General features: G+C 36.1%; 1 gene segment (V, D, J or C); it reads left to right on the forward strand.

Moving 5' to 3' along the window:
- The first annotated feature begins 5,353 nt into the window (after positions 1–5,353).
- LOC126495596 (Ig heavy chain V region 3-6-like) lies at positions 5,354–5,850 on the forward strand. The segment is given in 2 exon segments: positions 5,354–5,437; positions 5,519–5,850. Coding segments are annotated over 2 exon segments (375 nt in total).
- Positions 5,851–16,159: the final 10,309 nt, after the last annotated feature.

Raw genomic sequence — 16,159 nt, forward strand, 5'->3', positions numbered from 1 at the left:
AACAAAAACCCACCAAAAACACAAAAAAAAAAAAAAAAAAAAAACAATCCAAAGAATCAATGAAACAAAAAGCTGGTTCTTAGATAAAATCAACATGATTGATAAACCCCTATCCAAACTAATCAAACGGCAGAGAGAGAACATCCAAATTAATAGGATGAGAAATGAAAAGGGAAACATAACCACAGACAAGGAGGAAATTCAGAGAATCATTAGATCTTACTACAAAAGCCTGTATGCCACAAAATTGGAAAATGTAAAAGAAATGGACATTTTTTTAGATAAGTACCATATACCAAAATTAAATCAGGATCAGATGAACAATCTAAATTGACCTGTTAGCCACAAAGAATAAGAAGCTGTTATCAAAAGCCTCCCTTCCAAAATAAGCCCAGGACAAGATGGTTTCAATGCAGAATTCTACCAGAACTACCAAGAAGACCTAATACCTATACTCCTTAATGTATTTCAAAAGAGAGAAACAGGAGTCATTGCCAAATTCCTTTTATGAAGCTGCAGTGACCCTGACACCAAAACCACACAAAGACTTAACCAAGAAAGAAAATTACCGGCCAATCTCACTCATGAACATCGGTGCAAAAATTCTCAATAAAATATTGGCAAACAGAATCCAAAAATGTATTAGAAAAAATATCCATTATGATCAAGTAGGCTTCATCCCAGAGATGCAGGGCTGCTTCAACATACAGAAATCTATCAATGTAATCCATCATATAAATAATCTGAAAGAAAAAAACCCTTTTGATCATTTCATTAGATGCTGAAAAAGCATTTGACAAAATTCAACATCCATTTATGATAAAGGTCTTGGAGAGATTAGAGATACAAGGGTCATACCTAAATACAATAAAAGCTATTTACAGCAAGCAGACAGCTAACATTAAATTAAACGGAGAGAAACTCAAAGCCTTCCCACTAAAATCAGAAATACGACAAGGCTGTCCACTCTCTCCTACCTCTTCTATATAGTGCTTGAAAATAGATCCATATCTATCACCATGCACAAAACTCAAGTCCATATGGATTAAGGACCTCAATATCAATCTGTACACACTGAACCTGATAGAAGAGAAAGTGGGAAGTACCCTACAACAGATGGGCACAGGAGGTCGCTTCCTACGTATAACCCCAGCAGCACAGACATTAAAAGCAACATTGAATAAATGGGACCTCTGAAACTGAGCAGCTTCTGTAAAGCAAAGAACACTGTCACTATGACAAAAAGGCAACCTACTGACTGGGAGAAGATCTTCACCAACCCCGCAACAGACTAAGGTCTGTTCTCCAAAATATATAAAGAACTCAAGAAACTAGACTTTACAATGCTAATTTACCCAATTAAAAAATGGGGCACTGATCTGAACAAAGAATTCTCAACAGAATAAATTCAAATGGCCAAAAGATACTTAAGGTCATGCTCAACCTCCTTAACGATCAGGTGAGTGCGAATCAAAACAACTTTAAGATATCATCTTACACCTGTCAGAATGGCTAAAATAAAAACACCAATGATAGCCTTTGCTGGAGAGGATGTGGAGTAAGTGGTACACTCATCCATTGCTGGTGGGAATGCAAACTTGCACAAATATCATCTGGAATTTCCCCCAAAACCTGAAAATACATTTGTCATGTGAACTAACTATATCACTGCTGGGAAGACACAAGATCATTTCTGTGAAATGTTACCCTCTTCATAGCAGCTAAGAGCTGGATTCATTCTAGAGGCCCAGCAATGAATGAATGTACAATAAAGATGTGTTTAAACCCATGTTTTTCTATCTGTACAGGTACTCAGGTACATGCTCCTTTTTTATTAAACTTGTTTGATCTGTTATGGAAAATGCAAGAAGCATATAGGAATGTAAATTATATTTCAATCAAAACAGTTGCTTTACTGTTTCAAATTGCAGATGTACTTGATGATCTGTCTTGTGGACTATTAGTTTAAGATGTGTTACACAATTTATGCTTTGGATTCATTATTCGATTTTACAAAGATGTTCTGCATTCTATTATGTTGCATTTGTTTAACCCCATAAAGCTGTGCTACTTTGCCTGTCAAAATCTCCTGATTGGTCTACTAAAGCTCTAAATGGCCAATTTCTAGTCAGAAAAGAGAAGTTAATATGGCTGTTAAACAAGAGAATAAATAAACAATATTTGGGAACATTTACATTTAAAAGGTGATATGATATAGATATGAACAATTTGCATTGGTATGGATCTTGGTTTATTGATACAAATTTAACGTCAATTTTTATATGTATATGTATTTCTGATCTTTACTAAGGTATTGTGATTGTGTAGTTCATTTTAAAATTTAATGTATTATTAAGAAGTATAGGTAAGTAGATAAACATTTATAATAGTCAAGTTTGCAGTCATGTTAGTTAGATTTTCTAGACATACAGAGAAGTATTTCAGTTATATAGGCATTCTGAACAATAGCTAAGCTTTACCTAATCATTAGCCAATTGTGATATAAAATAAGTAATTCTGTATTTTGAGACTGTAATCTTACTACAGTCTTGTGGTTTTTGTCTTTATAATATTCATACAAATTTAGAAAGATCCTTCTCCTTTCATCTGCTGTGTCAGACTGTGAGGCAGAGGATACATGCTAGGCTGTACTTTATCAACAAAACCTTGCTTCTGAAAAAAAAGAAAGAAAAGAATAAAAGAAAAAGTAAGAAAGAAAGAAAGAAAGAAAGAAAGAAAGAAAGAAAGAGTCTGCAAGACATTATAAATGACACCAAAATGTGAATAACAAACTGCCAATATAAGCAGAACTGTCTTTAAAATTTCCTGGTTCATTGAAGAGTCTACTGGATATTATGAGCCAGTAGGCTAAAGATGGATTCCCCAACAGTACAAAAGAACTTACGGTAACTGTTCAGGCGGCAAAATGTCTCCATCAATTCTAGAGTTTGAAAGTTGTTTATAGTGTACTTCCTGTTTACTTAGGTAATGTTATATATTCTAGAGTTTTTGATGGAGCTAAAAAATTATAGTTATTGTTTTTCTTAGTTATGATAAAAGATAAAGTAGATATAAATATTGTAAATGTGATTCTTGCTTGAAACTGTTATATATAATTTTACTACAATAAAGTTAAAACTTTCTTTTTGTTTAAACAGAAAAGGGAAAATGATTTAGAAGGTCCTTCTGTTTATAAGAATAGGTCTCCCTTCATTTATTTGGGATCTGGGTGGCAGTATACCAAATAGTTACAAAAATAATCAACTACAATACCTAATATTTAAACATAAATGTTGTGCCAATTTATGTGATACAGTCTCCGTCAACTTTCCGTTTTCGTTCTTCTTTGGTAAAGAATGATTATCCAGGGCCAGAATTAAAAACCTAAATTCACAGGAAAGAAATTTAAGACTTAAGGGATTGAGGTTGAGAGGGTATATCTCCTGTAGAAATGTAAATAGTATAGATAGTAGTAGTGGCTGCATTGGAGGATGGGTGGAAGGGAGAATCAAAAAAGGAAGAAAAGGAAAGAGAAGAAGGGAATAAGAGCAAAAAGGAAGAGCCATTTAAGGGATAAAATAGAAACTTAATACAGTAGAATATTCTAAAGGAGAAATGTAAACACATAGATAAGTTAGAGCTCCTTTGGTTTATAATAATTTTCAGCCAGCATTATATGCTAGGTCAATGATAGAAAAATACTTGTTTGAGTAACCAACAATATCTGCTTTGCTTAAGGTTTTTCAAAGAAATAGAACCCACACCTCTGCTGCCCAAGGAACAAGCTGGGGACATCTCCTTGGAACCTGGGAACCCCTCTAGAGTCAAGTCTCTGCCAACCCTAAAATGACTCGCTTAATTGAGATATCTACTTCCCTGTTCCCATATCCACCCTTCCTCCATCTCAATCTTCCCAATCCACCAAGCTCTCCCCAAACATTCCCTTCCCTCATCTCTCTCCATCCTCCTCACCCCCACCCCAACCACACTGCTGTGCTCCCAATTTTTGCCTGCCAATCTTGTCTACTTCCTATGTCCAGGAGGACAAATACATGTTTTTCTTTGGGTTCACCTTCTTATTTAGCTTCTCTAGGACTGGAAAGGGAGGGGGGGAGAAGGGGTGGAAAGAATTGGGAGGAGGTGGAAATTTTTAATGAATAAATAAAAAAATATGAAAGCCAAAAAATAGAACCCATACTCTACACTACTTGAAAGACCAATATCTGAGGATAGATAATATAAGAAACTGCAGTAAAGATAAATATCAATCTTTTAAAAAAATAAGATTATATTAAAAAGACTCCATATAACACATTGCTACATGTAAAGATCAGTGCCTTGCTCAGCCATGAGTTGAGAAACTTCCTACTGTAACAGATTGGAATAAATATAGAAACCTAAAGCCTGATAATATTCTGAGAGTGAGAGACCTTGGGACATTCAGTACTATACAAGATGTCTTCATCAAATCTATGGTGTGAATAGTTCTCAGCTACTTCTCTCAGAATGTACATTCCACAAAATGGATGGATTAAGAATTTGGTGTGGTCCCTATACAACAACATGTTAATGGTCAAATTTTATAGGAAAGTTGGAAACTTGTAGGAAGACTTTTCTTTCTCCAATCTGCCTGCAAATAAAGAAAATATACTGAGAATTAATTAAAAAATTTGGGGGCAATTTCACTGGATTGTTTCTTTTATTTATATTAAAACATTTCTATGATTCTATATGTTGCCACATAGCTCTTGTCATTACTTCTCCCCCATCCTGTACCTTCTGCATCTTCTGATGACCTCTTCTAACTCTGCCTTACATCTACTCAGAATTATCCCAGTCTTATTCTTTTGGACTATCTTTCCTATCCAGGTGTGTACCTATCAGCATTTTAGTAACCAGTGAGAATAATACATATTTAAAGTGTTGAAAAATTGTTACACGTCAGAATCCCATCTCATGGGTGAGAAAAGGGAATGACATTAGTAGCAGTGTGGGCATACTAATCAAAAATCAAGAACTCAGGAAATGTAGTGTGAACAGAAGGTTGGCACTGAGTTGTGACCTAAAAACACAGAAACAGAAGAATTTGATGGGGAGGTTGGGCTAGGAAATGGATGCGGGTTCATGCCAAGATGTGTTTACTATGATGAGTGATGAGTGTAGTACCAAAGCACTCTTATTCCAGACTCTATCCGTAGGAAGTCAGAGACACTGTTGACCGTATTGCAATAACCCAGTAGGGTAGTCTCCACCTCCAATTTATAAAGTCTAGCCTGACTTCCCTCATGCAAATGCATCTTCTAGCTCTGTGTTAAATCCCCTCCTGTACTGTGGGAGCTCACATCTCTCTCACAGGAGGCCGACCTCTGAAGAAAAGGAGGTGTATCCTAGAAGATGAAACTGTTTGATCTTCTTTACCTGGTGACAGCCCTTCCTGGTGAGTGTTCCCACTTCATACATGTGTTCATGTGGGGTTCTGACAACATGTGATTGACAGAATTGATGTTTTTGTCTGAAGGAATTCTGTCCCAGATTCAGCTTCAGGAATCAGGACCTGGCCTGGTGAAGCCGTCACAATCACTGTCCCTCACCTGCTCTGTCACCGGTTACTCCATTACTAATGGTTACTACTGGAGCTGGATCAGACAGTCCTCAGAGAAGAAATTGGAGTATATTGGGTACATAAGTTATAGTGGTGGTACTAATTACAACCCATCATTTAAGAGCCGCGTCTCCATCACTAGAGACACATCCAAGAACCAGTTCTTCTTGCAGCTGAACTCTGTGACCACTGAAGACACAGCCACATATTACTGTGCAAGAGACACAGTGATGGAACTTCAGCATTAGCCCAGACACAAACCTCTCTGTAGAGGACCTCTGGACCAGCAGGAGGAGCTCAACACTAACTGATCTCAGGAACTTTAAACTTCAGGCAGAGAAAGAAAAACACTTGGTTTTTCTCTGGCTTTTCTTCTAACTTCCTAAGAACAGAGAAGATAGAGGTTCATTCCTCTATTTGATCGTGAAATATTTTGTTTTTGTGAAGCTACATTTTTGATTCTAACTGTGTCACTAAAGACAGGGTACAATGCAGTATTTCATGTCATTTTGAATGTGGATGAAGCCTTTACCAACAGAGCCATCTTTCTGATTGTAGGAATATGTTTAATGATAGTAGTTCTTTGAAACTCAGCAGGTTTCACATGACAGTAATTTTACTGTAACAATTGTGATTCCACTTTTGATTGTTTACAGACTCCTCTCTGTATGTTGGAGCACATCATAGTCTGTTCACACAAACCAGTTGCTGGGATGCCTACAGAATGATACATATTGTGTTTTGGGGCTCCACATATCACTACTGCTGCATTACCAACTGTGTAATGCACAGCGGGGTATGTACTGGTGTCAAGTGTGTAGGAGGGAGTGGATATAATAACTCTGTTGTCAATATTTACTGTCTTGCAAAGACAGAATATTTTGTGCAAGAAAATATGTCAATTGGTAGTAGAATTTAAAACATCATATCAACTAAATATTCATGATCACACTGATTATTAATATATTTGAATGTGTCAGAGAAGGATCCACCTCTGACATAGAAGAGAATTGAAAAGTATGTGTTTAGATATACTTGAACATCCACCTTGAGAGATTGTTTATTGATTTGTGATTCTATTCCAATATTATTAGAGAAATGTAATTCTAACCCAATTATAGACCCTGAAACACAATTCCTCACTTATGTAACTAAAACAAAAACAACAGCGTAAATGGAATATTATCATATCCCTACTTAAGTGAACAACCCCTCCATTCAGTTAAGAAGACTTATATTAAATTCTGGGATATATTTTGTCAAACTCTTTCTGAACATCTGAATAGTTTGAATAAACCAAGTATGATAAATATTATCTGAAATTAATATTCCACATAATCTTACCAATAAGGTGGGACAGCATGCGTAGTTGTTGCAGTCCCTCAGAACCTGCTCTAAACATCTGCTTCTCAATGGAAAATATCTGTCACCATCATGGAAAAACACAGCCTAAAGATCATTCAGAAAGAATTAATGAGTCAAATATAAGATTTCTAGGAATGAAGAACTGGATGGACCTCCAGTCTGGTCAACCAAGACCAACAGACTATCCTCAGTTTTAAGGATGGCATTGTGAAAAAAAAGTAGTGGGATTCCAAACTGAGATTGAATGTAAGAGCAGGGATTCTGTCCTCAGCAGCCCTGGGTTGTGCTCATTCCCCACATTTCTGAAGCTGGATTGTGTCTTTCACCAGTTTCAGATGGACATCAACAAGAACAGGGAAAATGAGTTTTATATTTTGGAGATGTTTTCCAGGGAGTTTTTTTTTTTCTAGCTTTGATTTTAAGCAGCAAGGTTGTTTTTTTTTTTTCTACTACTATTTATTTATTTATTTATTTATTTATTTATTTATTTATTTATTTATTTTTATTATGAAAAGGGAAAAAAATGTCTCCTCCTCCCACTTTTCTCCCCCTCCCCCCACTCCTCTCCCACTCCCTCTCCAGTCCAAAGAGCAGTCAGCGTTCCCTGCCCCGTGCCAGGGTCCTCCCCCCCTCCGTCCATGCCCAGGAAGGCAAACGTCCAAACTGGCCAGGTTCCCGCCAAGCCGGTGGGGCTGATCTATTGGGAGCTCACCAAGGCCAGATGGACTGTGACTGAGAAGGCATGGGATAAAGCCAGACTCTCTGATCATGGCGAACAATGGGGGCTGATGAGAGGCCAAGGAGAATGGCACGAAGTTTTGGTCTTGCTTCAAGCAGCAAGTTTTGTTCGCAAGGATTGTAGAAATGGACATTTTCCTCCAATACAAACACACACTTTGGAAACACATGGACACTGACATAATCTCAGTCTTATGCTCCTCTAGGACAATATTAGACATGGTTTTATCAAGTCAGTAATAGTATGAGAAGTATTATAACCTATAGTGTGGAGATTCATATAACTAAAAGAAAAAAAGAAAGAATCACCTTCTTTACTTTCCTTCTTCGTGAATAACACTTGTTATTCAGTTTTTCAGTAACTAAAGTTTCTGTCTATAATCAGAGCATTGCCTCTTGAAGTATTATTATCAGAAACTCTATTCTAAGTTTTTAATATCAGCTTGGGTACTTTGGACATTAACCATATGAGTGAGGACTGGCATACTATTGGGCAACTGTTTAGATGTCTCCTTGCCCTATAATTTGATAATAAGTAATACATAAGCTGCATTGGATAGGGATTTGTTGATACTGTACTGAAGTCACAGATTAAACTGATGGATGGTGAGTTTTTTGTAGAGTTTGCCACTCAAATGGTATCCTTTTATGCATACTTGATGTAGATCTACTATACATGTAGTGAAAATACTCTCATCCCCATTCTCTTTATCATGTTTTTAAAATTGTTATATATGACGAATGCAGGATTTTCAAGGGCATGATTTTGCTGAACTTCTTTTCTTAATTGATTTTTAATTGAGCTCTACATTTTTCCTTGCTCCCCTCCCTGTGTCTCCCCTCCCCTTCAACTCTCCCTCAATAGTCCCCATTATTTCAATTTAGTCAGAAGATCTTGTATTTTTCAACTCCTCATGTAGATTAGATCTATGTATGTTACTCTTAGTGTGTTCATTTTTGTCTAAGTTCTCAGGGATTGTGATTTGTAGGCTAGTTTTTTATTTTTGCTCTATGTTTAAGCAACACTTAGGAGTGAGTGCATGTGATAATTGTCTTTCTATGTCTGGGTTACCTCACTCAAAACAATATTTTCTAGCTCCATCCATTTTCATATAGAATTCAAGATGTCATTGGTTTTTTTTTTCTGCTGTGTAGTACTCCATTGTGTAAAAGTACCACATTTTTCTTATTCATTCTTCGATCGAGGGGCATTTAGGTTGTTTACAGGTTCTGGCTATGACAAAAAATTCTGCTATGAACATAGTTGAGCACATGTTCTTGTGGCATGATTGAGCATCCTTTGGCTATATACCCAAAAGTGGTATTCCTGGATCTTGAGGAAGGTTGTTTCCTAATTTTCTGAGAAATCTCCATACTGACATCCAAAGTGGCTGTACCAGCTTGCATTCCCACCAGCAATGCAGGAGTGTTCCCTTTACCCCACAACCTCTCCAGCAAAAGTTGTCACCAGTATTTTTGATCTTGGCCATTCTTATAGGTGTAAGATGGAATCTCAGTGTTGTTTTGATTTGCATTTCTCTGATGACTAAGAATGTTGAACATTTCTTTATTCGTCTTTCAGCCACTTTAGATAACTCTGTTGAGAGTTCTTTATTTAGGTATCTACCCCATTTATTATTTTACTATTTGTTATTTAATGACCAATTATTTGATTTCTGTGTATATTTTGAAGATCAGCCCTGTGTCTTATGTTGGGTTGTTGAAGTTCTTTTCCCATTCTGTAGGCTGTTGTTCGGTCTTGTTGACCACATCCTTTCCTTTACAGAATTTTTTCAGTTTCAGGAGGTCCCATTTATTATGTGTTTCTCTTAGTTTTGTGCTTCTGGGGTTATATTTAGGAAGTGGTTTCCTGTGCCAATGCGTTCAAGTTTATGTCCCACTTTCTCTTCTATGAGAAATGGCTGACTTTATTTTGAGGTCTTTAATCCATTGGACTTGAGCTTTGTGCTGGTGATAGATATCAATCTATTTTCATTCTTCTACATGTTTATATTCAGTTATGCCAGCAACATTTATAAATATGCTTTCTTTTTTCCATTTGATATATTTTTCTCTTTTTGTCAAAAATCAGCTGTTCAAAGGTGTGTGATTTAATATCTGGGTCTTCTATTCAGTTCCATTGGTCCTCCTTTCTGTTCTTATGCCTATAACAGGCTGTTTTTTGTAATGTAGCTCTGTAATAGAGTTTGAAGTCAGGGATTGTGATGCCTTCAGAATTTTTTTTAAGGGAAATAATATTTCTTCCTTAGGAGCTTTTTAAATATTTCAGTGACTATGAATCACATAATTTATTACTATTTGGCAGGAAATCATGCAGAGATTATATATGATATTCAACAGGAAAAACAATTCTAATATTTCTTCTTCTTCTTTTTTTGAGACTGTTTGGAAGTCCTATGTTGTAGGATGGTGCTTTTTCGTTTCCCATCTGCACAAACTCCAGATATAATCGTACAGAAAGTATATTGTATAAATATTGTATAAATCACTGCTTGGCCAATCATTTAAGTGTATTGCTAACTAGCTCTTACATCTAGAATTAACCCATTTCCATTATTTTATATTTTACTATGGAGGTTGTGGCCTAGCGGCAAAGAGCTACCTGACAGCTCATGTCTTTCCTTTCTGGCAGCTACATGGTATCTCGTGATTCTGTCCTCTTTCTCTTAGCATTCAGTTTAGATTTTGTCTGCCTCCCTCTATTCTTTCCTGCACAGGCCTAGGAAAGTTTCTTTATTAACCAATGGTATTCACAGCATACATATTATAATACCACATCACCTCCTTTTATTCTTTAAATAAAATGGAAAGTTTTAACTTTAATATAGTAAAATTACATATAACAATACAATTATCAAGCAAGACTTACAGTTACAATATTTATATATATTGTATCTTTATTTTTTATAATTTAAGAAAACTATAGTTATAATTATATATTCTTCAACTCCATCAAAGACTCTAGAAAGATCTAATATTACCTAAGTAGAGAGAAATTGCATTGTGAGCAAATTCCGAAATTAGAATTGGCAGAGACATATCACTGCCTGCAGAGTTACCCAAAGATTTTCTCTACTATTGACGCATCCATCTTCTGCCTACTGGCCCATAATATCCATCAGACTTTTCCATGAAGCAGGAAGTTTCAAAGACAGTTCTGCCTATATTGACAGCTTGTTACTCACTTTTTTATGTGTCCTGCAGCATTACTGGCAGTCTCTTTTATGAAGCAGCAACGCCAAAGGACTGCCTCAAGATAGATAAGATGATAACCAGAAGATAACATGACTTCAAAGTTTAATCTTAAGTTATCAGAAAATTATGTAATTCTTACATTACATATTCTCAAAGTACAAGTCATTGAGTGCCTTTTAGGCATGACTTTATCCCTGACAAAGTGTATAGGGAGCTATTATAATGCGCTGACCTTCACAGTAGAAACATCATATTGCAGAGAGACAGAGTATAACATAAGTCTATACCAAATTTCCATTGTTTCAAGTGTGTTCTTTGAGTCAAGTGCATAGAAGCCCAAAGAGAACATCCAGTAACCCCAGGGCTTCCTCTCCCTGCCCAATATGCTGAAAAAACTGCATTGCTTGAAACTGCCATTTATTGACTACCTTTAGAGATAGTATTTGTGCTACAAAACATTGATGATGCAAAGTCCAGTATGTAGGTACAGCACTATTTTACTCATTTTTTTATACTCTGTCACTGCCCCACTGTTTTAACTTTATACCCAGTGGTAATTGTTTTTCCTTAGTGCTCATTATTAGCACATATTTGCATACACATCCAAGAAAAATAAAATAATTTTAAACAACTTTAAGTTAGATGTAAGACATCTCTCATATTTGTCCTCCAAACTTGTTTTTCATACCTTTATTTCTGAGGATACTAAAAGCTGTGTTTAATTTCTCAATGTATTGCTGTTCTTTTAATCTTATTAAAAGCATCAGATGTGGAAGTAGGTAAAATCAGATTCCAGTAATGATGTTCAGTCTTGCTGTATCTGGAGCATAAAATAAAAGAAATCATATTCATATAAGCAAAGGTTTTTTTTTTTTTCTTTGGTTTTTCGAGACAGGGTTTCTCTGTGGTTTTGGAGCCTGTCCTGGAACTAGCTCTTGTAGACCAAGCTGGTCTCGAACTCACAGAGAACCTCCTGCTTCTGCCTCCCAAGTGCTGGGATTAAAGGCGTGCACCACCACTGCCTGGCTCTAAGCAAAGGTTTTTTTTTTTTATGAGATTTCAAATTATCTAAAATGAATGGTGTGTGCTGGAATTTCTTCATGTTTGAACACCGATTTAGTGTCAGTTCCTATACTACTAAGAGTAAATCCAGATATTTTTGCTTTAGTGTGACATTCTTCATTTATTATTAATATATTCTTTGATTCAAACTTGTATTCTTCTAATTGTGTCTTTTTCTTTGTGAATGTATGTAAACATGATTGTAGATATGCAAGTAAGTCAAAGGTTTTGTCTCCCATTGGAGTCAGAATTATAAGGGGTCATATATACATGAGGTTGGTGATAGAAATCAAACCCTGGTCTTTTGGATATCAAGACATATGTATAACCACTGATCTATCTCACCAGATATATAACTACTATTTATTACAAACTATCCTTCTACATTTCATTACAACATATATTTAAGTTATATATTAATGTAAATACATGATTTCTTCCAAATCTCACCATTAACCTCTTGCTCTTTTACCAATTCATAACTTTTACTTCCTGCTTTATATAAAGTGAGAATGCATATTTTATCATTTTAAATTAACATGTATTTTATTTCTGTTTCATGAAGAATGCTAGACACTGACATGGGAATATGAGATGCATAAGAGAGGACATCATTGTACAGACCCAGCTGTGAGTTTAAGCGAAAAAAACAACCAGCATGAAGCCATGGAAAACAGCCAAGGAAAGGGACTGGTTGATCAACCTGAAGAAATCATGGATCTTTGTATATTACATTGTATATCGAAGTTTGTTCACTACCTTGTCATATGCAAATTTGCCATATACAAAGTTTTCAGAATATAAATCTGAGGCTCATCTCCCTCAACCAGCAAGAAAGTGCCTAATTAGAATTAAGAAACTAGTGTTCCCAGTCTCATTCCACATGGAGTGGTTGTAGAGGGTACTTTTCCTGTTGATTATAGACCAAAATAGACTATCAGAGGCCAAAACTTCACAGTAAACTGATGATGTTCTATTATTCCTCATTTTAAATGTTCTTTCCATAGGTTTCAAAGCCAATGTCTAGAATTGTCCATACTAGATAATAATTTACCAATGCTATGTCATTATATAATATAATAAACAAAATTATGTTGTAAATGAAACTGTCCTAAAAATGAAGCTATTGCATTGCTAAGAAAGAGTTAAAGCTTTATAACATATTAGTTAATGTTTATAATGGTGAAAATGTAACATTCTATTCTCATGTTAAAACAAATTGTTATTGAAGCACCGGGCAGAATCTCAAGGTCCAAATCAGGAGCAGAAGGAGAGAGAGCACAAGCAAGGAACTCAGGACCGCGAGGGGTGCACCCACACACTGAGACAATGGGGATGTTCTATCCGGAACTCACCAAGGCCAGCTGGCCTGGGTCTGAAAAACCCTGGGATAAAATCGGACTCGCTGAACATAGCGGACAATGAGGACTACTGAGAACTCAAGAACAATGACAATGGGTTTTTGATCCTACTGCATGTACTGGCTTTGTGGGAGCCTAGGCAGTATGGATGCTCACTTTACTAGACCTGGATGGAGGTGGGTGGTCCTAGGACTTCCCACAGGGCAGGGAACCCTGATTGCTCTTTGGACTGACCAGGGAGGAGGACTTGATTGGGGGAGGGGGAGGGAAATGGGAGGCGGTGGTGGGGAAGAGACAGAAATCTTTAATAAATAAATAAATAAATATAAAAAAACCCAAATGGTTCAAACTGAATCTATGAAACTCATAGAACATAACTAAATTATTTGGAATACGAAATACTTCCTTCTTTATTATAATTGCATCAGTGTTTCTACATTAGAGCAGTCATTTGGAATCAAAACTCTAGGGCTTTATGTTGAATATAATGAATTCTATATCAAGTATACTTTTATTCACTGTAATAAAACAAAAATGAAAACAAAATATTTATAGAGTAGAACCAGATAAATGTTTACCTTTATTTTCTTTCCTAATTCATGTTCATTGGCTGCGTCAAGTCCATCTTTATTCCTGACAATTTAGCTTTTCTTTTTCTCTTTTATAGTAGATAGACTGCACCACAGATATATTTCTTTCGTACACATGTTTGTGTGTGTGTGTGTGGCAGTGTCTAGATTCTTTTAATGAGATATAATTGGGTTACCATCAGTGTTTATGTGACCTCGGTTACTCTTTTATATCTTTTGCTTGTTTGATTGTTCCTTTTTAATGCTTTAAATACAAATTCCAGTTCTGTCTCCATACTCACTTCCCGCTTCCCAATATTTACCCTCCTGCAACATGCTCTATAGACCAGGGTGAACTCGATCTCACAGAGACCTGCCTACTTCTAACTCCCAAGTGCTTGAATTAAAGGCAGGCACAACTACTGCCCAGATTCCCTGGTGTTCTCTTACTCCTCTTCAGACTCTTACATTCTATCTGTCACCTGTTCTACAGAGTTCCCATTTAGGATTGAATCTTCCATTGTGTCTCACTCTCTGCTTATTGTCTGGCAATGGATTTCTGTATTTATAGTTATCTTATGGAGGAGGAAATACGTCTGATAATGGCTGAGCTAACCACTAATCTATGAATATTACAGAATGTCATTAGGAATAATTTTTGATATGTTACTTGAATTGAAATTCTTTCCTCTCTGATGACTCTAGGTTTTCCTGTCACTTTATCAAAACGTTAGTCAGAAGATGGGGTAGTTTTTCAGTATGAGAATCATTTTCTTCTTTCCTGTAGTCTACAGAGAAAGCATGTAGAGCCCCTAAAATTTGGAAACATTATATTTGGTTATTTTCCCAGTTTGGCCTATTGTTGTAATAACCACTATAATCTAAAGCAACGAGGAGAAGAAAAGGTCATTTTACAGACAGGTACAGCAATGAGTGAAACCAAATAGGAATACCAATATAAGGACTGAAGCAGAGACCAAAAATGAATACTGCTTATGTCCTTAATCAGATTGCTTCATTATGGAGGCCCTAGAAAACTACCCAGGGATAGCACCACTCACAATGTGGTGGATCTCTTTTCATTACCTTTGAGAAATTCCCTAACAAAAGGCTGTACGCAAGTCAAATAGAAGCAATTCTTCAATCTAAATTATTTATCTCTATGTGTTTCAAATTGATGGCTAAGATAAGTCACCATCATTATAAATGTTTATTTAATCAGTAGTCAAAGAAGATTCAGGTTATAAAAATTTCAGTGTGTCTTGGTATTTTTGAAATAAGAAGTGATGGGACAGGAATGCATTCTTTACTGACATGATGGTAGAGAAAATGCTGAAAGAGACCATGTTCCTACATTTGAGATATTCAGCACTAAGATGAGAGTGAAGCACTGTGATGGCAACTCAGAGTTTTGGTGATGTATAGACCTATGGATCAGCACAATAGGTAGTGATGAGAAATGCAGACATATATTTTAAGAAGTAAATATCTGCTTGATGTGGAATGAGAAACAAATGTCAAGAGAACAAATTTTTAGTCAGGACATTAAAAAACTGTGTTTATTAATGTCAATGCTGATTTTTATTGTTTGTGGATAAGAAAGACGAGCATGAGTCACAGACTGAATAAGAAACGTAAAGGGTCAATAAATTGTGCTGGCAAAACTGGATGTCAATCTGTAGAAGAATGAAAATAGACCCATATCTATCACCTTACACAAAACTCAAGTCCAAATGGATCAAAGACCTCAATATCAGTCCGAACACATTGAACCTCATAGAAGAGAAAGTGGGAAGTACTCTACAACACATGGGCACAGGAGACCACTTCCTATGTATAACCCCAGCAGCACAGACATTAAGGGCCTCATTGAATAAATGGGAACTCCTGAGACTGGGAAGCTTCTGTAAAGCAAAGGACACTGTCACTAAACAAAAAGGCAACCCACTGACTGGTAGAAGATCTTCACCAACCCCGCAACAGACAAAGGTCTGATCTCCAAAATATATGAAGAACTCAAGAAACTAGACCATAAAAGTCTAATTAACCCAATTATAAAATGAGAGAATTCTCAACAGAAGAAGTTCAAATGGCCAAAAGACACTTAAGATCATGCTCATCTTCCTTAGCGATCAGGGAAATGCAAATCAAGACAACTTTAAGATACCATCTTACACCTGTCAGAATGGAGAATGGCAAAAAAAAAAAAGAAAACCCACCGATGATAACCGTTGGTGGAGAGGTTG

Source organism: Alexandromys fortis, unplaced genomic scaffold (assembly GCF_014885135.2).
Source record: "Alexandromys fortis isolate MF-2015 unplaced genomic scaffold, M_Fortis_MF-2015_v1.1 scaffold_461, whole genome shotgun sequence".
Lineage (NCBI taxonomy): Eukaryota > Metazoa > Chordata > Mammalia > Rodentia > Cricetidae > Alexandromys > Alexandromys fortis.